The 25279-nt window shown below is 38.6% G+C and overlaps 4 protein-coding genes across 6 annotated transcripts; 2 read left to right on the top strand and 2 right to left on the bottom strand.

The window, feature by feature from the left end:
• The first annotated feature begins 51 nt into the window (after window positions 1-51).
• Window positions 52-1588, top strand: LOC141833340 (WAT1-related protein At5g64700-like). Its single transcript, XM_074720759.1, has 7 exons — window positions 52-245; window positions 314-376; window positions 436-552; window positions 618-873; window positions 942-1100; window positions 1200-1351; window positions 1431-1588. The coding sequence occupies exons 1-7, from the start codon at window positions 73-75 to the stop codon at window positions 1558-1560; spliced, it is 1050 nt and encodes a 349-aa protein (XP_074576860.1). The 5' UTR covers window positions 52-72; the 3' UTR covers window positions 1561-1588.
• On the bottom strand, window positions 1564-4234 carry LOC141833915 (G-type lectin S-receptor-like serine/threonine-protein kinase LECRK3). The gene is made up of 3 exons (XM_074721414.1): window positions 4046-4234; window positions 3080-3241; window positions 1564-3018 (listed from the first exon to the last, which is right to left on the bottom strand). The coding sequence occupies exons 1-3, from the start codon at window positions 4232-4234 to the stop codon at window positions 1564-1566; spliced, it is 1806 nt and encodes a 601-aa protein (XP_074577515.1).
• An 8199-nt stretch (window positions 4235-12433) lies between these two features.
• Window positions 12434-14966, top strand: LOC141833719 (BEL1-like homeodomain protein 1). Of its 3 annotated transcripts, none has more exons than XM_074721214.1 (5): window positions 12434-12571; window positions 12853-13590; window positions 13702-14066; window positions 14142-14202; window positions 14280-14966. In XM_074721214.1, the coding sequence occupies exons 2-5, from the start codon at window positions 12877-12879 to the stop codon at window positions 14838-14840; spliced, it is 1701 nt and encodes a 566-aa protein (XP_074577315.1). In that variant the 5' UTR covers window positions 12434-12571; window positions 12853-12876; the 3' UTR covers window positions 14841-14966. The 3 variants fall into 3 exon arrangements, with proteins under 3 accessions (XP_074577315.1, XP_074577314.1, XP_074577313.1); XM_074721213.1 differs by having other exon boundaries at window positions 12779-13590; XM_074721212.1 differs by having other exon boundaries at window positions 12768-13590.
• A 3353-nt stretch (window positions 14967-18319) lies between these two features.
• LOC141833064 (digalactosyldiacylglycerol synthase 1, chloroplastic-like) lies at window positions 18320-24210 on the bottom strand. Its single transcript, XM_074720459.1, has 7 exons — window positions 23644-24210; window positions 21859-21891; window positions 21093-21180; window positions 20295-20773; window positions 19949-20215; window positions 19453-19802; window positions 18320-19330 (listed from the first exon to the last, which is right to left on the bottom strand). The coding sequence occupies exons 1-7, from the start codon at window positions 24148-24150 to the stop codon at window positions 18796-18798; spliced, it is 2259 nt and encodes a 752-aa protein (XP_074576560.1). The 5' UTR covers window positions 24151-24210; the 3' UTR covers window positions 18320-18795.
• Between the last annotated feature and the right edge of the window lie 1069 nt (window positions 24211-25279).

Below are 25279 nucleotides of genomic sequence, written 5' to 3'. Positions count from 1 at the left end.
ACTCTTTTTAAGGCACGAGGGGGAGCTGGTCCTCACCTCCATCAGCTGTCCTAACCCTTCTTCCTTTGAGCCATGAATGCCTGCAAACCTTATATCGCTGCAATCATGGTGCAACTCACGTACACTGGCTTCTACGTGATCTCTAAGTTCGTCTTCGACAAGGGCGTCAGCACCTACGTCTTTGTCTTCTATCGACAAGCAGCTGCCTCTCTGTTGTTAACGCCGATATCCTTCGTTTTCGAGAGGCACGTGACTACGTGATTGAACAGAATTTGTCCCATAAATGAGTAATTTGAGATCCTTTTGGTTTCAGGAAAAGGTCTCCGCCATTGACACTTGCAATAGTTCTGAAGCTGTTCTTGCATGCATTGCTTGGGTGAGTTTCTTGATCTCATTAGATATATATTTATATTTATATTTATATTTCCTTTTTAGGATTACTTGGAGCTTGAATATGAACAACATAGGGCTCAAGTACACTTCAGCATCACTGGCCTCAGCATGTTCGAATACTGTCCCTGTGTTCACCTTCTTCTTGGCTCTGTTGCTCAGGTTGTTCAGATACTGTTTTTTGGTTCTTTTTTGATAGAGAAATCATTTTCACCAATACGGCGCAGGATTGAAAGCCTTAAACTGAAGAGTCTGCCAGGAATAGGGAAGGCAGCAGGAATAACACTTTGTTTGGCAGGTGTAATGACAATTGCCTTCTACAAAGGCCTTCACATCTCTCCTCTGTATCATCTCCATGGCCACCGTGACCATAACGAAAGCTCTGCAGATCGTGCATCAGCTCCTTCCATGGCAACCTGGATCAAAGGATCTCTGTTCGTAATCATCTCCAACTTAACCTGGTCGATGTGGTTAGTTCTACAGGTATATCATAATAGACAGAATAAAATCTAGTGTTTAAGCAATATGTTTAAATATTTAATATTTGACAGGGAAAGATACTTAATGAATACCCATCGAAGCTACTTTTTACAACTCTTCAGTCCCTCTTCAGTGCCTTTCAGTCCCTTTTCGTAGCCATGGCATTTGAGAGACAGGCCTCCAAATGGAAGCTGCATTTTGATATGGGCCTAGTTGCTGTTCTCTATGGTGTAAGTGTGCAATTCCCGTACCTTCTTCAACAATGTATTGATTTCTTTTAGCCTTAGAATTAAAGAAATAGCAAATTCAGATTTTTCTTTGCATGGCAGGGATTTATTGTGACTGGCGTTTCTTTCTATTTACAAAGTTGGATTGTTGAGAAGAAGGGTCCTGTTTTTGTGGCAATATTTACCCCGCTAGCTCTTGTTTTCACCATGCTTTGTTCAATTATTTTATTAGGAGAGGTGATTTCTCTAGGAAGGTAATATACCAATTTATTATCTGATTAGCTATTCAGTTGATCTGATCTAATTAAGAATGGATAAACCTTTTGATTTCAGTGTTGTAGGTGGATTCCTGATGGTTGGAGGTCTTTACAGTGTTCTATGGGGAAAGAGCAAGGAGAACATGCTCTGCGAGCTTCCAACTCAAGTCGAAAAATCGGATGTGCAAGAGAAGGAAACAACATGAGTTTTATGATCTGTTTGGCCATGCTTGCACTTGTATCAATTTCAACAAAAATGTAAGAAAAATAGAAAGTTGACGATCGATTTCAACAATTAAATCAGCATGAACCAAGAATATTTGTAGGCACAATCTAAGCTTCCATTGGATCGAAACTATACGCTTAATGTTCCTGCAACTGTGAATTACTGCACCACCCACTCCAACAATAAGATCTCCCCCACCTTCGCCGCCACCTCCATGCTCCTCCTGCAGCACACCACCTCCAGCACCACCACCCCAAAGCTCGCTCCACTTTGCAGCGTGGAAGATGAGATCGGCGAGGGAGCCCTTGCTGATGAACTCGTACACCAGGAGTCTGCGGGAGCCTTCGTGACAGAAGTCGAGTAGGCACACTAAGTTCCTATGGTGTGTTCTCCCCATGGCTCTCATCTCCGCCTGGAACTCCACTCCAGGCTCTCCTTCCCCCATCACCTTCTCCAGCCTTTTGATGGCGATTTCTCGTTGATTGTGGCGAAGAACACCCTTGAACACAGTCCCGAACGCTCCTTTCCCGATCACTTGCCTGAAGTCGTCCGACGCAATTCTGAGCTCATCAAAAGAGAACGACCGGGGTGCAATTTCCTCCACCAAGTCGAGCTCTCTGTTTCTTGACATTGTTCGGTTTCCCCTAGCTCGATGCCTGTAAATGAAGAAGCACAAAACGAAAACGAGCAAAAACAATGCACCATTAGTTGCCGCAGAAGCATCAAACATGATCGTGCAACAATCTTTATGGCTTTCGACAGATCTCATTCCATTGAATTTGGAGACTCCAACCTTAACGAAAGTGAAGACCGATGCACTCTGATCAAGCAGTCGCCGCCCATACTTGAGAGGACACTTCTGCTTCGAGCATGTGCTGTTCGTGTAAAGCGCAGCGCAACAGTTGCAATCCTTCAAGCACACATCTATGCAATTTTCCATGGATTCCATATGCGATGGTCCCTCATACGGATCATCAAGCCATTGAACGTTTTCCAGTTGCGACATGTTGTATGTGAAACCTTCGTCTTCGGAGGAACAAGTTTCGCTGGTGAAGTTCCGCTTGCAGCCACTCCATTCGAGCTCGGGATGGATGAACTCGAAACCAGGCAAGCATTTGCAAACTGGAAGCTCATTTTGGACCCTGCAGTAGCTGTTAATGCCACAGGTGCCCTTGATGTCGCACAGCTCCGTGGATTGATCAGGGAATGACAACCTATGTGCCCTTAGTTGCTGGTGCAAATATAATCTCCCATCAGCGCTAAGACTAAGGCTAGTGCAATTGGAAGGTTGATCATCGATGACAGTGTTAGATGACCAATAACAGTTCTCGCTGGCATCTGAAGTGTTAACCGGAAACATGGCGAGGTCTCCATAGCTCTTCATCTTGAGGCGAAATCTCCCGATCGAGTGATTGGTGCTGGAGACGCCAGAAACGAACTAGCTCGAAATTAGTAACGAAAACTTGCCCCGATATGATCGTGTCGGTTGGATTAACCACCTTTGCGGTGTCCCAAATGACGTTGAAGTCGTCGTCGTAGGTGACGAAGTTGCAAGCATCGAGCATGCCCGCGGAATTAGCATCGGCGTCGCTGGCACGGAAGATGTAGTCATCCTCAGCGTCGGTCGCGATCTGCACGAGCGCGAGGCCTTGAGCAGTTAGCTTCAGCAGCAACCAAGTCAACCTTAATCTTCGAGCAGGGATATCTTCATCGATTGCGAGGAGGAGGAGACTTTACCCATTGCGGCGCGTCAACAGTCTGCTTCAGTATTATTTTGAAAATTTGCAGAAAATGATTATTGCATCATTGCATAGCACACCTTAGATGACTACCAAAGGAATCAAAGCCTCATCGATAGCAGCTCTACGTCTCAGAGTTGTTATTTTCCAACAAATTTAAGAAGAAATCGAGTTAGATTTGTTGGATGGAAGCAACGAGATATCCCAATCTATTAAACATGTGGGCTTGGGCTAATCAAATTTGAGGGTTTAGATCCACTGAGGATTATCTAGATATCGGCTTGTGTTTGGGCTTTCATGGGCTTATTTAGGGGGGCTGTTGGGTTTGAATCAGTTCTCTTTTTTTTGTTTTATTTTGTTTGTTTATCTTTTATTCCAATCTGAATTTTGATAGATTGTTATGAACCTTGTTACCACACCTTCAAAGCTGATACTTTCAGTTAATCTGATTGATTTCTTATACTTCCAATTTTAACTTCTGTACTTGATTAATATTTCCAAATTGCTAATATTTGTCGCTCGGACTTAATTAATTTTTAGCATTGCTGTTAATGATAAGGCCACCGACAGCGACAGCGCGCTGCGTGTGCGACGCTTGGCCCTTCTAGTCCACGTTCAGTGTATTGCTCCGCAACTCGCGGACCCCACACCCACCTAATCCTCTTCGGCCCCACCGCTCCCCCCACCCCACCCCACCCCCACCCACCCACCCACCCACCCACCCACCGCTGCTCCGATCCCCTCCGTCCTACGATCGAACGAAGTAGTCCCGGTGAGCCCGACGTGTGGGACGTGCGTGTGTCGACGGTTGAGGACGGAGGGAGGGAGGGAGGGGATCGAAAAAGCGGGAGGCGGGGAGAAAGCGATACGCGTGTCCCGTTGCGGGTCCAGGTTGGGTGAGGGCTGTCGGCACATGGGTCCGCGGGAGGGCTCCCTCGTCGCTCGGAGTCGACTCGGGCCCCGTGCGCATCGTCTGCGCTGCAGCGCACGGGCCCCCTCCTCGGTTCTCGAATCTCATGTGGCAGCTTTGATTGATTGTTTGATCGCCTTCTGATGGGTGCAGACATCGTGGCGAATGGATTTCTTTGAGAATAGTACGAGAGAGAGAGAGAGAGAGAGAGAGAGAGAGACGCTGGAGGGGAGGGGGGATAATGGCAGGTTATACTTGTACGTAAGAGCTACATGGTTTGGTTTGGTGCAAGGAGCAATAGAAGAGAGACACCGAGGCGAAGCACGTGGGTGTGGGCCAGGAAGTAGCTAGTCTAAATCTTGGCTTTTTGAAGACTTTTTAAAGCGGGGACCAGCTCCGTGGAATGAAATTTGATTAATAGGAACGGAGGCAGAAATTCTATATCAGGGGCGAAAGATGTATCAAGGGACGGAACAAGGTACCGAGGGAGAGTCATATCGTCGCCTCCTCGTTCGGTCCTCCATTTTTATTTTTATATATATTATATTAAAAAATTAAAAAAAGAGAGTGATCACTATCATCTTATCCTAACTCGGTCCCTTACGCTCTGTTTGAATAGAACGAGAGAAAATTCATTAATGAAAAGAGAAAGAAAAAAGAAAGAAAAGAAGTAAAATATTTATATGTTCTCCTTATTTAAAAGATGTAAGATTCATTAATATAACATGTATTTCTTTATTTAGAAGAAAAGAAGAGAAATAAAAATTAAATATATAAAGTTATAAAAATATTTTTCATTTTTTAAAAAAGACAACGTATATAAAGGATGGATGAAAAATTATAAAATTATATCAATATTGCATGTAAAAATTAAGATATAGAAGATTCTAAAATAGACAATATTTTTTGTAAGTCTCTGTCATCATTGGAGTAGAAGAAGAATAATGTTATATGTCTCTGTCCTCTTGAGTCTTGTCCTCGAAAAGATTTACAACGAGTCGGCCAACGTCGACACCATAGAGTGCAAGCAATTAAATACTGAGACGGTGACGACGTACGTTGTGTGAGGAGCGATGACACAAAGATAAAATATCTAAATAGATGAATTAATTTAGAAATTAATATTTTAAAATAAAGATAAAATTAGAATAAAATATTTTTGAGTTTATCTTTCCCTTCCTTACACCCCAAATCGGAGTGTAAGAAATTCTAACAATTCATGAGTATGAAAAGATAAAGCTTACTTTTCTCTCCCCTTCCCCTTCTTAACTAACTCCATCCCAAACAAGGGTGAAAATTCTCCTTCCCCTTATTTACCCTTCCCTCTTCTTTCCTCACCTCTCCTCCCAAACAAAGCATTAATATATGCTTATGGTGAGGGAGAACGATTGTGTCATTCATCTCCAATTTATCTTTTATTTTTATACTCCTATATCTCTTATATTATAAAATTATAAGATTTACTGATATAATATCAATTTCACATTCGATTCTATTTGGATGAATGAAATTGATGCATATTTGTAGAATATAGCATCGATAGGTTAGGATTTAACATATAGATCGAGTTTTTCGCATTATCCACAAACAACGTGATTGTCGACGTGTTTTTAGGGCTTCTGAGCTAAAAAATTGATTCAAAAATCAGATATCAATCGATTATTGGGTGTAAAATTGGAAACATAACGGTAAATCGATTGGTCTAATCGATTGGTTGTCACTAATTGATTGTTGAACCTGAGACGATGAACAATAGAGTTTGAAATCGATTGGGTTTATCGGTTGGATGTTAGAACTAATGGAATCATATATCTCTATAATTGTAATCCTAACAATCCTCCACTCAAACGAAGAACCACTATACTCAATCGAGATCACTCTTTTCCACTGCATCGCATGTACGCCGTATGTGTCCCATAATTTTTTCATGTATTTCCAATGTGAAGCTTTAATTGTAATCCCAATAATTCTCCACTCAAATGAAGGACCATCATACTCCAATCGAGGTCACTCCTTTCCACTGCGTCGCACGAAGGACCACCATACTCCAATCGAGGTTACTCCTTTCTACTGCGTCGTATGTCTTACGTGTACTACTTGAAGCACCACCTACTCTGATACCAATTATTAGAACCGATGGAATTACATATTTCTACAATGGTATGATATTGTTCACTTTAAGCTTACCCTTATAGTTTTATTTTTATGTTTTACACAAAAGGTCTCATGCTAATGGAGATATCTTCCATCTTATAAACTCATTATCTTTTCTATGTATTTTCAATATAGGATTTTGATTGTAATCCTAACATTAGCTATCCCAAATCAACTACCATAGGGTTTAATCAATTGAAACTTGTGCTTGGACATAGTAAAGTTCCAAATCAATTGGGTTGATCGATTGATTGACACCAATCAATTGTCATAAAGAACCAATCAATTGTTGAATTTGGAATAGGATACAGTAGGGTCTAGAATCAATTGGGCAAATCGATTGATTGACACCAATCGATTGCCATGATGACCAATCGATTGTGGTTCGTTGGGTGGTCCACAAAAAGATTTCAGAATCAATCAATGTGATCGATTATTGTTCACCAATCAATTGGAGTGGATGAATTCGCGAACAGTAGCCTTCTGAATCGATCAAGAAACTCGACTGTTGTTGACCAATCGATTGCCAATGATGAGCAATCGATTGTCGTGTCCTGGAAATGACATATAAGACGTATCAATCAATTGTTAATTGTTGGCAATCGATTGAGCAGAGTATCAATCGATTGGTAGCTGACATCAATCGATTGGTAATTGATAAGCTGCATTTTCTTCAATTTTTCCTCGATTCTTCTTCGTGTTTGCTACTTAGTCGAGCCAATACTATTGCTAAAGTGAGAATTACTGAGGAGGCTGGGGTATTTGCGTAGAGAGATGTATATCCAGACTAAAGATAGTTGACCCAAAAGAAAGTCATTCTTTATGTCATATATGTTTAAGGAAGCTCACAAATCTAGTTTGACTTATAAGGATGTGCATAGTGTGTCAACCCAATGGAAAAGACACTATGTGGTAAATTAAAAATATTGTGAGTGTTAGTTAAAAACATTTAATTAAGGAAGCTCATAAATAAAGTATCATATGTATAGTGTGTCACCTAAAGGAAAGCTTATGTGATAAGGTGATTATGAGTTGTTTGAAGAGTACTACTAGCATTATATTTTAATCCAAAAATTTACTGTAATGTTAACTAGGTATGTTGCATGGTTGTTTGTTTCATTTTGTTACTACACAACTATAAAGATACATGTCTTGTTTGTTAAATTGAGTCATGTTCTTTGTTTTTGTTTATGTAGCACTCTTAATATCTACCAATATGAACAACATCCCCGTGTTTACTGACACAAACTATGGGCAATGAAAAGAACATATTATGATACTTTTAGGCTGCATGGACCTAGACTTTGCATTTAAGCACGATCACTCTGCACTTTTATCTAGTGATTCCACAGTGGATTAAAAGGTGATCTTTGAAAAGTGGGAGCAATCTAATTGTATGAGTCTAGCGATCAAGAAGATGTCTATTCCAGAATCCATTAGGGGTTCAATAACTGAGAATAAAGATGTCAAAATCGTCATTAAAGAGTTAGTAAACCGATTCGTCTCAAACGAAAAAGTTGAGACTACCATACTTATTACAAAGTTAGTGTCCATAGGGTATAACAGGAAGAGTAGCATAAGAGAGTACATTGTGGAGATGTCAAATTTGGTTACAAGGCTTAGGACACTAAATCTTGAAATGTCCAAAAGCATACTTGTAAATTTTGTCATAATTTTTCTACCTACACAGTTCACTCTTTTTAAAATTAGCTATAATACTCAAAAGGAGAAATGGACACTGAATGAGATTATAGCTAAGTGTGTGCAGGAAGAATAGAGATTAAAACATGACACATCTTAAAGTGCTCACTTTGCATCCTCATCTTAGTATTCGAATAAGAAGAAGAAAAAGGATAAGAGCAAGAGTAAGGGAAACAACTTATAGTGACTGAGGGTTTCAGGGCATAAGGTGCAAAAGAAACAAAATTCGGACCCAACTTGTTTCTTTTATAAAAAGAAAGGTCACTTGAAGAAGGATTGCTCTAGATTTGCCAATTGGTAAATCAAAAAAGATAAACTTCTCAACTTTATCAGTTCAGAAGTCAACCTAACTACGGTACCTAATAACATTTGGTAAATAGATACTGGTGCAACTACTACATAAGTGTAACTATGCAGGGTTGCATTGTCGCCAAACGATTCACTCAAAAGGACATTGATTACAAAGAAACCTCTTCACTGGTTTTGATGGAAGACTCCTTTAGAATAATCATAACACTTGTAGCTCATTATGACCTAGAGCTCCATCAAATGGACATCAAGACTGCATTTCTCAATGAAAATATTGAAAAAATTATATACATGGTGTAGTCGAAGAACTTTGAGTCGAGATATTCAAAGCACCTAGTATATAGATTAAGGAAGTCCATTTATCGGTTAAAGCAGACATCTCGTTAGTGGTATTAGATGTTTGATCAAGTGATTTCTTCATACGATTTTAAAGAGAATTCAGTTGATTAATGCTTGTATATTAAAGTTCAGTGGGAGCAAATTTATCATACTTGTCTTGTATGTAGACGATATATTATTGGCAAGCAATGATAAATGTCTGCTACTAGAAATCAAGTTATTTGTATCACGTGAATTTGAAATAAAGAATCTTGGTGATGCATCCTTTGTCTTAGGCATACAAATTATTCGTGATCGTTCAAGGTGTACATTTGGACTTTGACAAAAGGCCTATTTAGAAAAAATATTCATTTGGTATGTCATGCAGAATTATGCTCTTGGAGATACTCTTGTGTCAAAAGGTGACAGATTTAGCTTGCAACAATGTCCACGTCATAACTTAAGATTAAGAAAATACAGTAATTCCCTTATGCATCAGCAGTAAAGAGTTTGATGTATACTCAAGTATGTGCATGTCCAGATCTTGTGTACATTATGAGAATGTTAGTAGATATTTGAGTAATCCTAGACCAGAGCATTGGAAAGTCGTAAAGAGGGTTATAAGGTATTTGCAAAGAACAAAGGATTACATGCTCACATATCAAAGATCAGGTTATTTGGAGATCATTGTATATTTAAACTCTGATTTTGCTAGTTCCTTAAATAGCAGGAGATCCACCTCATGTTATGTCCTCATATTGGTGGGAGATGTTATATGTAAAAGCATCAAATAGACGCTAATAACTACTTTTACTATGCAGACAGAATTTATAGCCTGCTACGAAGCTTTAAGTATGGGATATGAATGTGAAACCTTATCATAGGGTTACAGATCATTGGGGACATTGATAGGTCATTGAGAATTAACTGTAATAATAAAATTGTAGAATTATATTTCAAGAATAATCATAGTTCATCAAAGTTTAAACACATCAACATAAAATTTTTGACAATTAAAAAAAGAGTTTATAGTTTTCAAATCATAATGGAGGATACTAGAGACAACATAACCAGATATATATTGTCGCCCAATCCCTGCAGAAAATCATTCTGGGTTTGTAGGAACTCTGATGACAAATAAGACACAATGACATTGACTCTCGACTCAAGTCACCCGTTTGGTTAGCCGTTGCATTCGGTTTTCAATTTTAGTAATGTCTTATTGTTGTTTTCTAACATTCAAACCATTGCAAAATAGAGAAGCTTGTAATACATTAGTGGCCGGATTGATGTAGAGCTATTAATCCTCTAAAAATGGTCATAAGGTTGAGAGAATTATTAGGTTGTCTTCCACTAAGGACTACCTCGAGCACTTATACGTCTTTATGCTGCATTCATAAGTGATATTTACAAAAAAATATAGGTCATATGATACACTCAACTGTAATGTAACTGCATGGATGTGGGACACACTACATAGAGTATGTCATGTTGAGTTTTATATTACATTTTTCATGTAGTGTATCATTGCTCTATGGAATAAGAGGAAGTATCAAAAATCAAAAGTTAAAAAGACTTTATTAGAACTATTTTTATTCTTTTCCTTACAATTGTTATATATTTTTTTCATAACAACTTATTTACTTTCACTTAGTCATAACTTAATTAATTACTTCCTTCTCCTATCGAAGGTTATATATATGTATAAAATCATTCAAAATTTTATCTTTAAAATTTAAAAATTAAATTATACTATTAAATATAAAAAATATAAAACAAAAAAAATTGAATTACTCACGAAATAAATGTATATCTCACATTCCAAAATTTAATTACTCACGAAATTACATACGACGTCCAGCCGCCACTGTCGCTACCAAGAGCTGGCTAGTAGCAATGCGTCAAAATGTCCTCGGAGGGTTCATAACAGTAAGTTGACTGGAAAATACTTGATCATGCTTGAAGTCTGACATATATAATTGAGCAGAGCCGCCATGCCCACATTTATCACAATTAAGCCAGAGAGGAATGAGAAGAAGACAAAAGGTCTGACGGTGAAGCACATTAATTTGCAGCAGAAAAAAAAATGATAACGTTCACCGAGTGCCGAACAGTTTTAAGGCAGAGGATATAAATTCTAGGAAAATAAACTGTGTGATAATAGACCATTACTCAATATAAAAATTTTATCATTAAGTATCAATTTGACTATATCCGCATGTGATATTATTATAAATTATTACAAAGGTGCATAATATTCATTCTGGATGCTCTTTATTGCCCGTTTAAGATGTTATGAAAGAGGAGTAAAACACTCCGACAAGATGAGGGGGCTGGGAAGGAAAACAGAGCCCCTGATTAAATTGATTATTATGGGGTAGACTTATTAAAGTGGACAAGAGTTAAATCTCGATGAAGTCAAGATAATATCGTTCCCGTAGTGGTCAATTACAACTTCTCGATTTATCTTTTCATAAATGGTAGTGGAATCAATTGTGTGAGATCGTCGAAGTGATGGATTTCATATTTTACTGAAATGGAATTAAATGTGAGTGTGGCTGCTGAAGGGCGGGAGAGAAGTATTGGGATCCTTGTCGCAATAGACTCCTGTCATAAATTTGTGACGGAAATCTGGACCATTCAATTTTAAAATTAACGGCCGATCGCAAACCCCTAAACCCTAAATCCTAAATCCTAAATCCTAAACCCTAAATCTTAAATCCTAAAGTAAATTACTCATTCAATTTACGGTCTGGATTTAATCTTAACTTTAAAATCGAACGATGCAGATTCCCGTCATAAATTTATGAGTGAAGTCTATTGTGACAAGCAGCTTTAGTTGGGAGAAATAGATGTGGACGTAAGGCATGGCGTTGCGTCTAAAGTTGAACTTGCCAACTAAAAAATTCTCGTGCAAAGGACATAAACGTTTAAGTTCTGCTGTTTATTACGGACGTGAATTGCCAATTGCATAGGATTCAAAATACTTTTTTTTAAAACGTTGATTAGATGTAAAATTAGGGGAAAGATAAAGATTCGACCAGAAGTTTTAATTAATCCATCCAAATTTAAATGAAAATTTTCCTAGGAGTTCATTAATGTCTTTGACCATCATTTTTTTCTTTCTTTCTATTTCAATGATGGGGCTCCAGAGTAATTAAGTGAGGCATTAAACATACGCCTTCTTCCTCAGACCCTACTGTTTTTTTTTCCTTTTTAAATATCAAGTTTTACTCAACTAACGTAGGAGGTAAAGGACTTCTTTTATATATATATATATATAATGATTGAACTAACACACAAAGTAGAGACAAAGGAGCTGATGAACAGATGGTTAACTAATCTTATTGATCATCTTTATGTAGTGAAAAAGAACAGAACAGTGACTCCTAGAAAGTGGACGTTTCCTCGTTCTTAAAAGATAATAAAAAATATATGCATATAGTTTTTTAATCCCTTCCTGCAGCTACCACATCAAAATTGATCAGGAAAAGCGTGCGTCAAATCACTCACCGAGGCCAAAAAGTTGTTGCCATTTTAGAAAAATAAATCAATGAAATAGCAAAAAGGAAAGGGAAATTGAGGGGGAAGGATTCTGCAGGGTAGTGAAAGGTGGTATCTTATTATTATTATTATTATTATCTTTTTCTTCTTTTACATTCCTATTCTCTCTTCCACTGGAAGAAACTGCAGGTGGAATAAGATTTTCACTATAAATATCTTTCCTGTTTTGTTATTTTATTTGCTCATCAAGTCTCTGGTACCTCTCATCTTACTCTTCTGAGTACGAGAGGTTTGATGTAGGAGATGAGGACTTTCTGAAAGTTCCATTCTCGTATCATCCTCATCTTTAATTTCAGGTACATATATAATTGCCTCCTCTTACTTCCATCCAAAATCTGCCGAGTTCTTGTAGAACATATGACTTCTTTATTATTATCTTCTTATTCTGGTTAGATTTCAGTTCTAGCAGATCATAAAAAAGTTTTACAAGATTGATTAGGGTTTTGATCATGAACTATGTTATGCGTTCTAAGATTAATTTTCCTCTTTTAGATCTATTCAAGCAATCGATCTTGTTTACTACATCGATCATCGTAGCTGAGTAAAACATTATGGCGATTTTCCCCCATTAATTTAGAGGGAAAAGAGTTGATTTTCTAGTATGGCGACTTATTTCCGTGGAGCGCCGGAGATGCAGCCGGACGGCGGCCTGCAGACGCTTTATCTCATGAATCCGAGCTACGTCGGCGGCTTCTCCGACGTGGCGGCGTCTCCAGCGAGCATGGTCCTACTGAACTCCACCATCAACAGTAATTCAGTGAACTCGATCAACCAGCAGCAGCACTTTGTCAGCATACCCGTTCATCAGCCCTCGGCTCCGACGCCCCACCACGACTTCGACAGCGGTGGGCCGATCCATGACGGCGCGTCGACTGTAGTTCAAGGCCTACTCCCCCGCTTACACCAAAACCTGTGGGCTCCGGCGCCGACGATGTCGAGCCGCGACCCGGTGGTCAGCGCCTCCCAGCAAGGCTTGTCTCTCAGCCTCTCCCAGCACGAGATGGCGGCACCGGAGATGCCTCCGGGGAGAGACGACGAGTCGAAGATCAACGGCGTGACGGGCTTGCTGATGAGGTCCAAGTACTTGAAGGCGGTGCAGCAGTTGCTCGGGGAGGTTGTGAACGTCGTCGGGAAGGGGTTCAAAGATGAGTTCACAAAGAGGGCCACTTCCAAGAACCCCGCCGCCACCGTCGCCTTCAAAACCACGGCAACCGGAGAGGAGAACACGAGTGCGAAGCGGCCCCCGGATCTCTCTTCCGCCGAGAAGCAAGAGGTGCAGATGAAGAAGGCCAAGCTCGTTAACATGCTCGAGGAGGTAATTAATGATCTCTCCCTCTCTCTCTCTCTTCACTTATTCAGTCAACTGTATCGATCGATTTGAAAACAGAGTTTTCATCGATCTGATCGCTTCTCGAGCAACATGTAGGTGGAACAGAGATACCAGCAGTACCGCCACCAAATGCACGCCGTGGTGTCCTCCTTCGAGGCCATCACCGGCACCGGCTCAGCGAGGACGTACACCGCGCTGGCTCTCCGAACTATATCTAAGCAATTCCGGTGCCTCCGGGACACCATCGCCGGCCAAATCCAGGCCACGAGCAAGAGCTTGGGGGAGGAAGAGGCAAAGTCCGTCGGGTCCAGGCTTCGATTCACCGACCACCGCTTGAAGCAGCAGCCCGCGCTGCAGCAGCTGGGGATGATCCAGAACAACGCTTGGCGGCCGCAGAGAGGCCTCCCCGAACGCTCTGTTTCCATCCTCCGCGCCTGGCTCTTCGACCACTTCCTCCACCCGTAAGCCCTCTCAGATCGGCAAATCAAATCAAATCAACAAATCTCTGCGATAACTCTATGAATTTATGGATGCAGATATCCGCAAGATTCAGACAAACTCATGCTTGCTAAACAAACAGGACTGACAAGGAGCCAGGTAGTTAACACAGTTAATTTAGTAGATATATAACGATGAGAGATTCTATGTTCGATATCCAAATCCAACCGATGCAGGTCTCGAATTGGTTTATCAACGCGAGAGTGCGTCTGTGGAAGCCGATGGTGGAGGAGATGTACTTGGAGCAGGTCAAGGATCAAGAACAAAACACCTCCGAGGACATGGCAAGCAAGAGCGACGCTCATGGAAGCACCCCATCCAAGTCAGTAGTAGAACAACAGGAGAGCAAGCCGACCACCGCAATTCAGCCTTTGGCTATCAAGAAGGCCAGGACGAGCGAGGAGGAGCTCATCGCCGATGGCACGAAGAGCAACCAGGAGCTACTGATGAAGCTCATGGACGGATGGCAGAGAGTTGGGGAGCAGAAGGGCTCCCATCCCTCCTTGAACCCGGGCTACTCAGTTGGTCAACTCAGGGAGCAATATGCTCCGAGGTTCTCAGGCAATGGGGTGTCCCTCACGCTCGGCCTGCAACACAGTGGGAACCAGTCCCTCTCCGTGGTGCAGCCATCGAGCTTCCTCACAAGCGCAGGCAGCGACTACATGGCACATCCATCCAATGCAGCAGCATTCATGGCAGACAGAGGGCTGCTGCTCAAATATTACCAGTCATCATAGATTATAGATCTCTTCCAGTGTTGGATTTCAATCAGTAATTAGTTATATGGTTGTTGTGTACTACTAGTAGTGTATATATACAGAGTATCATACTGTATACACAGAATAGAATTGTATGATCGAGTATATATACACTCTCATTGGAGACTAAGATACAAATCGTCCGTATGGAATTATATGGATCATGACAGGGTTGATAGATGCATTGGTAGGGCGATGGAACACACTGATAGAAGAACAACAATTATCCCTTAGCTATCTAAGAGAGACTGATTGTTTTTGGATGTCGATCATGAGGGGTCACTATTATTTGTCATTCAGGATAAGAGTAACAAAATTGAACCTCTTCAAATAATATCATTATACAGATTTAAACCCGTCCCCGGGGCAATGGTGCAACGGTAGGACGATCCGGGTTGTGACCTAGGATTTACCTCTCCACAGACTCGCGGTTAGATCCCAACTACGGCGCATTTGTAAGAATTTCCCTCCAAATGGAGAACGCAATCAAAGGATGCTGGGCATTTGGATTGGCCGCCGTATGCGCTTCTCGATTTACCCTGGTGGTCGGTGGGAAACTTCCGTGGGACCGGACCGACCACCCCCAGGGATTGAGTCCATGAGACTGACTGGGATTTATCATTATACAGATTTAAACCCTGTTTATTAGAAGAAATTAAATAATTTAATTTGTTCGTAGCTAGACTAAATAATTATTGATAGAAAAAAATTTTAAATTTTCACATGGATCATCTTTTTTTAAAAAAAAATACTTGCAATTTCACGTGGACCATTAATCAGATGTATTTAACTTCTTCAAACAACCTAGCAAGATCTTTAAATCAATTAGGGGCATATCATCTTCTACCATGGTTTGTGCTTAACTTATAAAGCATTTATAAATTCCCTATATATGTGATAAAAAATTATTATTATATTATCTCCACAAAATTATCATCTTCGCCACAGTTAGCCTTGAGGATTTGAATGAACTAATTCTTACATTGTATATATTTGCCTCCTCTAATGGTATATATAGATGAATGCTACATAATAGAATGTTAGGATGTCTAGGGTTAATAAAATATATCTCAATCCCTTAAAAATGTTTCCTTAAATATAGATATTAATCAAAAAGCATCTTAAGTCATCCACTTGAGAGTCATCCATTGTATGCCTTAGTTTAAGAAACAAAGGCACAATATTTTTGATTGGAATGCTTGTGAGGATATACACTATATCATGGTTAATATAGATATGTTTCGTTCTACCTCTATCTTGCTCTTGGGATATGATTGAGTTAGCTAATACAGGGCAAACTTATTGTAATGGGCAAGGATCTTGAAAATAAAGAAAATTATCTAGTTGAAATTTAATCCTTATCCAACTAGAAAAAGATTTTTATTTAGCTAATCTACCAATCATTAATTAGTTTTAAAATCAATACTTATTTGGTTAATTTATCAATCATTAATTGGCTAACAACTCAGCCATTAATTAGTTGATTTATTTATCATTATTTGACTGATTTTATAATTATTATTTGCTGGTTGACAACGGCTAATTAATTATCCCATTTATTATAAAATGGGATGTCTTATCTTTTTTTTTATCGAACAAAAAATTATTGCTTTTTCTTCTCTACCCTTCTTATTCTCAAGCAAGAGGGACAATCTTCCTCTCTCGTGAGAGAAGTGTCATTCTTGTAACATATCTTATGAATACAAGAGTGAGTTTTCAAAGATGATGTTTTATCTTGTACGCTTGAATTTTCCACAACAATGTCTTCCCCGTAGTAGCCAGCTATAACTTCCTGATTTACCTCCTCATAGATGATCATAGAGTCATATGCATTGGGATAGCGAATTCCACTTTTTACTACAGTTGTACCTCTATCTTAGATCTTTAAATAGAAATATACTTAAATTATACATTTAAGAATCATTAAGAATGGTTTAAGTTAAAAAGTCACACCCAACCATCTTGATAAGAATTTTGCCCACTTTAAGATTCTTATTGAATTTGTCAACTCCTTAATTTCATGGATGAAAATTAATATACAATATCACAAATGTATCTAACTAGTGCAAGTATATAAGCCATCTACAACAAGAGACCAACCAACTGGTCCTTTAATTTTAATTAAAAAAAACTAGTACGTAGTTTTGAACTGCTGAAGCATTTAATGTACCTTCCTACCTACACACATCGACAACCAATGGTGCTATTTTACATATATAAGAAATATGCCCATAATGTTCATTATTTATGAAAAAAAAATTTGTTCTTGCCGGATTTTAGATTACGCCTCAACTTTATTTTTTCTATATCACATTTGGTTTTCAACCTCCCTTTCTAATCTAAACCGCAAGCTAAATTATGGACAAAGATAAATTTTAAGCCACCTTAAAATGGTCAAATTGAGACATCTTACACCCTTTAATTTCATTTTGCATATATAATCATACAAGTTAATCTACACATGACATAATTAGATTAGAGAACAAAGAAATGTATGACTTTTTCTATAATATATCTGGATGCTACGAATCAATTAATTTTTGGATATACGATTTAGTTCTATATTTTACACATTAAATAAATTCAGGAAATGAAGTATCTCGACATGACGTTCCAACATCATTAATTATTTAAAGACAGCTGAGAAATGCACGACTAATCAATATAAAATGATGCAACAAATAAAGCATATGGCACCTTATTATGAATATTTTCAATGATATGGCAGCCATTGAGTAATTATCATTACATTGGCAGTTGCCATAATTTTAAGCTGATAGATGGAGAAGAATGAGCTAAGAAAGCTTCTTGTGCACGTTTCAAATGTGTCCACTCAATGTCCAAAAGGAAATAATATCCAAGGTATTTACCGACACTAAATTATTGACCGGGTCAATTGAATTTGTATAGAGTTTGTCAGAGCTTACAGTGAATTTAATAATTTGAGAAATTTAAAACTTCCACCCAAAAAGCAAAAAAGGAAAAAAGAAGGGGAATTATTAAAATCACCAGTTTTTCCTTGATCTCTCCATCATTTCATTAAAAATATATCCAAGATATAATAATAAAAAGAAAATGCGAAAGAGGCATTTTTAAAATCACCCTAACAAAATTGAGGAAGAGGTAAAGAACATACCTGTCTAACCCAACCTTGTTTCTCAGGCACAAGCTGATTAGCTGTTAAAGTTCGTCCAAAAAATAAAAATCAAGGTTGGACCAGAACTATAGTACTCCGCAGCACCGCATTGACTTTGAAAATGGGCTATCATCAAATGCATATCTTCATAAACTTTTACATCAGAAACTTGATCAAACCTGCCCGTCAACATTTAGATACTTATCCTCGCCTCCACCTTGGCTTGAGTTAGTCCAATTACAAGTCAAAATATTTCCAGGATTTCTTGAGCCTTGTGTATGAAATGCACAAGGATTGTTTCCAGGTTCATAAAATACAAGAATTAGAAGGAAACAAAATAACAATATACACGTTTTAGCTCGACGTAGATGTCTACGATAAATAAAAGGAAAAATAAAGTTAAACCAACTTCTATTTACATACCAGCAACTAGCAAACGAACTAAACCCTAAACGCTATAAAGGAAAAATAAAGTTAAACCAAGTTCTATTTACATACCAGCAACCAGCAAACGAACATTCGTTTGGGATATCAATCTAGCACTATAACGGAATAACTGATCAAGTTTTGAGGACCAGAAGCTGCACATTATCATTCATAATCTCGTCGAAACTGTGGTAGTATCAGCAGCTGTTCCTTGTTACACACAACATCTCAGATCGCACTGTGCAGACCAATTGATTCCAGATATATATTTCTTTATTCCAGTAGCAACTAGCCAGGTAGATCAGGGGTCAAAGTACATGAAACCTGGGAAACCATCCAAGTAGTACTAATATGATCATGTTAACCTTTACATTACCAACCATATACAGGGTTTTGCACCTGGGTTGGCAGCAGGTGTAAATCCATACAATGCTGCTTATTGTAGTCCCGTGTTCCAGGTATAGCACCAGTAGACAACCTCAGGATCTCATTTCCAGTGAGACAATAATGAGCAAATGCTAATCCCCCATCCACAACCTCTGAGAGAGTTGGCATGGAAATTGACTTGTTGATCTTCGGGCCATTAGCTTTGCAGCTTTTAGTTTTAGTCTCTTCGTTGTTTAAAACTTTATCAAGTTCCGAATATTGCATAAATCGCTGTGTTGCAGCTTCCCATGATAAGTTATATCTTTGCTCAGAAGTTAGAGGCTGAGGCTCATTGTCCATGGCCTCTTTCACTCTTGCCACAAAATCCTCAGAAGTCTTGTAAGTCAAGCAATTAGGAAATTCCCTGAAGAATTCATTTGATGGGTGATCCGCACATATCACGAATTTTCCCATTGCAAGAGCCTCTGCAGTTGCTGTGCAGAGGACATCACTGACACTAGGATTTACAAAAACTTTGTACCTGCCAATACAACAGAAAGACAGAAACATATTAGCACATTCATAATGAAGAGGAAGAAACAAATAAACCATAGATCCTGTAAGTTTAGTTTTTTTTTTTTTTTTTTTTGTGCCAAACATTACCCATGTAATGAATCATCAGCATGATCCCTTCCTTTGAAAAAGTTAAGGTTCAAGTCCAATTTCCTTGCAGCATATTGGACTTCCTGTGAATCCTCACCACTTCCATATACATCCAACTTGAACCCTTCCAAGTCATTTTTGTGCTTCGCAAACAAATCTATTAATTCCCTGTAACCTTTTGCCCAAACCATTTTTCCAAGAAAATAGGCTCCTTTTGAAAAAGCCCGATTCCCCTGCTCCTTTTCAGCAGCTATTTTTTCTCCGACTCTAAGAAATTTGGGATTAACACCATGAACATTGCATATGATAGACTTGGGTAGCTCCTGAGTAGCTGCAGAAAGCCGCAAAACCTGGTACATTTAGCAGAGAAATTAGCAAACGGCTTTTTGGTACCATACACAAATAAATAGCAGTACCATCCTGAATAAGAACATTACTTTTTAATTTTTAAATTGACTACACAAATCAAAAACTACCAAAATTCAAAATCTCATGCCTTGTCACAGTATGCTCTTGTAACCCAATTGTTGATGTGCTTGACGAAGAATGCTTGGATAGCTCCATTCTTCTCTCTTTTAATGTACTCCAAGTAGTTTGTATGAACTACACCAACAACATAATTAAACTTATCTGTCCATCGCTTTCCATGATGATACCAATTTAGGTGCTCTGGTTCTTCCAGTATTGCAATATCAGCCTCCTTGGAAGGAATAAACTGTGTGGTATCCCCAGCAGGTGTTATGCTTCGTCTTTCTCTTGAGAACTAAAATCAGTTTAAACATGTTAAAAACATTGGTAATGCAAAAGGTAGACAAGTGGCATGAAATGCTTCACATAATAACCTTTCCTGGATAGAAAGAGATCTTAAAATCTGCCTTGAAGCCAATCCGATCCTCCAGCCAGTTCCTTATGTACGCTTCCTGCTCTTCAGGAGAACTGAATCTTAAACTGTTGGGATAAACTAGATCCTGATCTGATTTGCAAAGCCAGGGGACCACCAAAGTAACATCTTGTTTTGCAGATTTAGCCATATATGCAGCTCGGAATAATGGATTTACAGCAGTTCCAGTCATCCATGGGAGACTGGCAGTTGTTACAATCGCAACATGCCGCTTCTTGTCTGCTGTTTCGTGCTCTAAAAGATCAGTCCAAAAGCCTCCCTCATAATGATGACCTGTCCTTTCGAGCACACTGGCAATTCTCAGATCAAGATAATCAATGTTCTCATTTATCAAGGATGCCTCCTTTACAGAAAGAGAACGAGAAGCGAGGTGATCTTTGTGTCTCCTGCACAAGGCTTCTATAATTTTATTACATGTATCTGCAATAGAAACCCACTAAATGAGATCCAACAGCTATGGATGTTAGTGAACTAGACATTGCTAAAGCTTAATTAGATGCTCAACTTAGAAACAATTAGAGTTTCTTTAAAGAATACATGGTATTCTAAGACCTGAATATATATAAAAGGAAAATCAGAATCAATGGCATCCTAAGCCAACACCAGCTCCAGGTTGTATTTAACTCACAAGATGATCGATTAACACAAAACTAGCCCAACTTTAAGTGCAAAAAAAAACCATAAAACAAGTTAATGAAAAGTTGAAAGTAAACCAAATCTCTGAGAAGAAAAACATTACCTCTCTGTATTCCAAGGTGATCAAACAGTGGACCAGATTGCTTAACAAGATATGCCAACAGTTCAGGTAAGTCCAATGGTAGAATTTCCTGCAATAGATATATTCATCTAGCAATTCAAAAGCAAATCTATTGTATGAGACAAACATCAACATCTATGCCAACATTTAAGCCAGATATTACAATTCATGAAGATGGATTTTATTTGCATTACCATGAACCCACATGAAATGATTATGGTATTGATGTATTTATACATCATGTCTATTTCTATGTTGCTTTTAAGAAAATTTCTGATGTTTAAATAGATTTAATCTAGTTCTGGATATAAATAAGGTCACAAGAGCTTTTGAACAATTTGAAGTTTGATGTTAAAGCAAATATTCAGATAGTATATATGGACATACTGTGTCAATTCGGATAGGATATACAGAGATGTTGTACTAATCTTCAATGTATTTTGCTCAATCTTACAAAGTTTAAAGATAAATATCTTGTCTCAACATTTGACAGTTTGTTTTATATATGATTTCTTTGAAGTACTGATGGCTATTTTTCTTTGCTTTCCACCAGCCAATCTTCTCTAGGCCTACTATCCACTCTCTATCAAAAAAATGATAAATCTCAGTTAGCCTCATTGACTATCTCTATAAAAAAACATTGGAAAGGAGGCAGCATCAGATCTCATCTTCAGTGATTTGATGAAACATTTCATCCTACGGACAAGTATGAAAAAGTAAAAAATCTTAAAATAACACCAGAACCAACCTTTGATTCTTGAGGCTCTTTGACAAATGATCCCTGAAATACAAGTAAAAGGTAAATAAATATTCTTTCAAACAAGAAGATAGGTAAAGTAACCATAATAAAATGAAAAAAAAACAAAAATAATGAAAATCTCTTGGTCACAGTAACAAATACCTTATGTCTAGATTGGCAGGGCTAGGTAGGCTTAATATGCACTAAAAAGTATGAGGTCACCACAACTAATTTAATCTGTTAATCTGGAGGAAACACCTCATCAAAAGACTAGACTCAAAATTTTATTTCAGTGAATCCATATGCATAAGAGGTTGTTCCAGAATAAAACCATGAAAGCCAGGTGTCTACCTTCTACAGGTACAAGATAAAAACTGAAGCCTAGTGAACAACAATAATATTTCACTAGTCTGATTCCTTGTGCTTGAAACTGAGGCAAGATCAAGGAATTAATATTGTAGTAGATACAAATAGTAAAGTATCAATCCAAAGAAGAAGGCAACAAAGAAACTCAATAGCTTAAAAGTCAAAGCAAAGGTGAAGATACAACAGTTACACATTGGAAGGAACCATCTAGAAAAGATAGTGAAGAAATTTTGTCCCTTAATGGTCGAAACGATGCTGAGGATGAATTGTTCCTTCCTGTTACAAAAGATAGCCAAGGAAAGCTAACAAGAAACTTTGTTCCTTGAAGGTTGAAACAAAGTTGATGATGCAACTACTCCTACCTCTTGGAACGACCAAATGGAAGATAGCGACAACTTGTTAGGAGTCAAGTTATTCAAGGTGGGTAGGAATGGTGCAAATACTAATGGATCAATTTAAACTTAATCAATTCATTATCTAGTTTTTAATTTTATTCTACTTAAGAATCTCAATATTTTTATTTTAAATAACTTTAGTTTTATTTTACATCAAATCTCAGGGGAGAGAGTGCCTACTGCTCAATAAGTAATCTTCTGAGACAAGGATACAAACAAAGATAGTTCTCTGAATTTCTTTAACAACATTAAAAAATATTTATATGGTGATATATCACTGTACACAAAATACTTAAACAGGAACAATGAATCTGCATTAGACATTAGTCCAAGTTAAAAATAGAAGGCAGTTTGTGGGAGAAAATGCACAATTTCATCTACAATGCCCGGATGAGAGAACTGAATTATATCTTATTAGGCCCGATCACCAATCTAAGATCTAAAGTCAAGTTAATTATAGTTCACTTATCCAACTTTATACATTTTCTTCCCAATGAACCTAAATTAAGGTGTCACAATCTCACCCAATGAAGGTAAAGTTCAAATATAGGTGAGACTGATCACTATTTTACAACATGTGAGAATTCATGGTAGCACGAAAACCTTTGAAACACAACAACATGCCTATCATTAGGTCTGCTATCAAACGCAACAGCCTACCAAATTGAGAGATCTAACAAATTAACCATTAAACTAAAATGCTCAGTTTAATAGTTGTTGACTTTCTAAACCTATGAACCGCCTTCGTCACAACATTTCACAGTAATGAGTTGAGATTAAAGATTTGAGTGGTGAGGAGGTTTATAAGCAGAAATTTAGGTATTTTCCTAACACAACTATAAATAAAGCACACAGAGAGATTGATATAAAAAAATCAAACAAACAGTTAAAATTCACCAATATTTCCATCTTCATCCACACGTTAGTCCCATTAATTAAATTCTTATAATTTCAGCACGTTCAGCAGAAGAGATACCCTAAGATATCAAGAAATAGGGAGGATTGCCTTACTTGACTGAAGAAGAGCACTCACCAGGCTCAATTTCATTTTCTCGACCAACTCGTTGCTCGTCGACTGGCTCTTCCGCTCTAACTCCTTCAGGCCCGTCTTGAGGATTCGAATGGGATCCCACTCCTTCCCTTGCTCCTCCTGCGCCTCATCCACCTCGGAGACGATAAAACTCCGTATGGAGGACATATCGATCCGAATAGTTGACTTGGAGGCCCACTTCCCGAGAACCCTCCGGCTTAAATCCCGGGCGGAGTAGGCCTGCTGGAGCTCGGACAGCTTGGGCTTGATGCGCTTGACGATCTCCAGCTCCGAGGGGGACGAGAAGGCGAGACCCGCGGACGGAGATCTGAAGAAGTTCTCAAGCTCGCGATCGGCGAGACTCTTGAAGGAGCTGGCGCGGGCGCGCATGAGGCGGAGATCTGCGTCGGCGTTGTCGCGCACCTCCCGCCACCCCCGGGAGATGAAGGAGAGAGCCTTCTCGGCCGTCCCGGCGCCTAGCGGCGCGCTCTCCGCTCCGGGGTCGAGCATGGTGCGCGAAGAAGGCTCCGAGGTTTTCCCCCTCGTCTCGACAAGAGCAAACGGAGTGCTATCTGTACCAGAGAGAGATAAAAAGCTAGGAGATCAGAGGCGCATGTTATCGCCAGTTGGATGACATGGCGGGTCGTGGTTGGTCAAGATGCTTCCTGTCGTGGTATGCGGTCGAGTATATTCCGGAGTATACTTGTAATATTCTCCACGGTTAAAGCGACCATAGGAAACCAGTTGAAGGAAGGGAAAGCAAAGCCACACACGCATTAGGAGTTGAGGCCGGGGTCGGTTGCCCGCTTGCCACACCAGTTGATGTGAGGGAAAGCAAAGCCACGCGCATTATCTGCCAAGTGCCAAGCTCCAGAATCTCCCAGAATCACATGCGTGTTCCGCTGCGTTACAAAATATACATACTCATTAAATTAATATTTTTATTTTATTAATATACATTTCATATTCATTCTAATATTTATTTTATTAATATTGAGTTTCGTTGTCGGCTCATTATTTATACATGCACATGGTTGTCCGAATTTTTTTTTTTTTTGCTCATTAACGACCTTTAAAGAATTAAATGTTCATGTGCATGGATATTATAACACTCATTATAATATCATTGGGTACATTAACACCAACGTGAACTCTTACGAAATTATAAAATTAAGAGATAAAAAACAATTTAAATTTAATTGTAATGATTTTTTTTATTATTTGATGATTTTTTGTTTTGAAAGATACATGACCCATGTGATTAAAGATATCTAATCTCCATATTTTCTCTTCCTTTTAATTAATTCTCTTTTAATTGTATATTTTAAAATAAATTAAAAAGTGTCCAGGAGAACAAAATGTCCCACAATAATATCTTGATTAGGATTCAAACATTAGATACTGATTAATTGTTAGAGTGCCTAACCGTTGTACCAAAACTCCAGGGATAACCTTTATGTGTGATGCAAAGGTAACACACGAGGAGTCGAACTTTAACAGATCATAACTTTTGACTCGGGAATCAAAATGAGTTATAGTCGGATGCGTTTTGAAGCTCTTTCAAGACCTTTATTCGGTACTAGGTAAAATTTGTATCGGCTCACTTTTGGTCCTATCCGACATCGTTTAGTACTCCGTT

Source organism: Curcuma longa, chromosome 8, assembly GCF_044706935.1.
Source record: "Curcuma longa cultivar G26 ecotype Majalengka, Jawa Barat chromosome 8, ITB_CL_G26_1.1, whole genome shotgun sequence".
NCBI classification, from domain to species: Eukaryota; Viridiplantae; Streptophyta; class Magnoliopsida; order Zingiberales; family Zingiberaceae; genus Curcuma; species Curcuma longa.
Note: the sequence above shows the minus strand (reverse complement) of the source record. Positions and strands in the feature narration are given on the sequence as shown.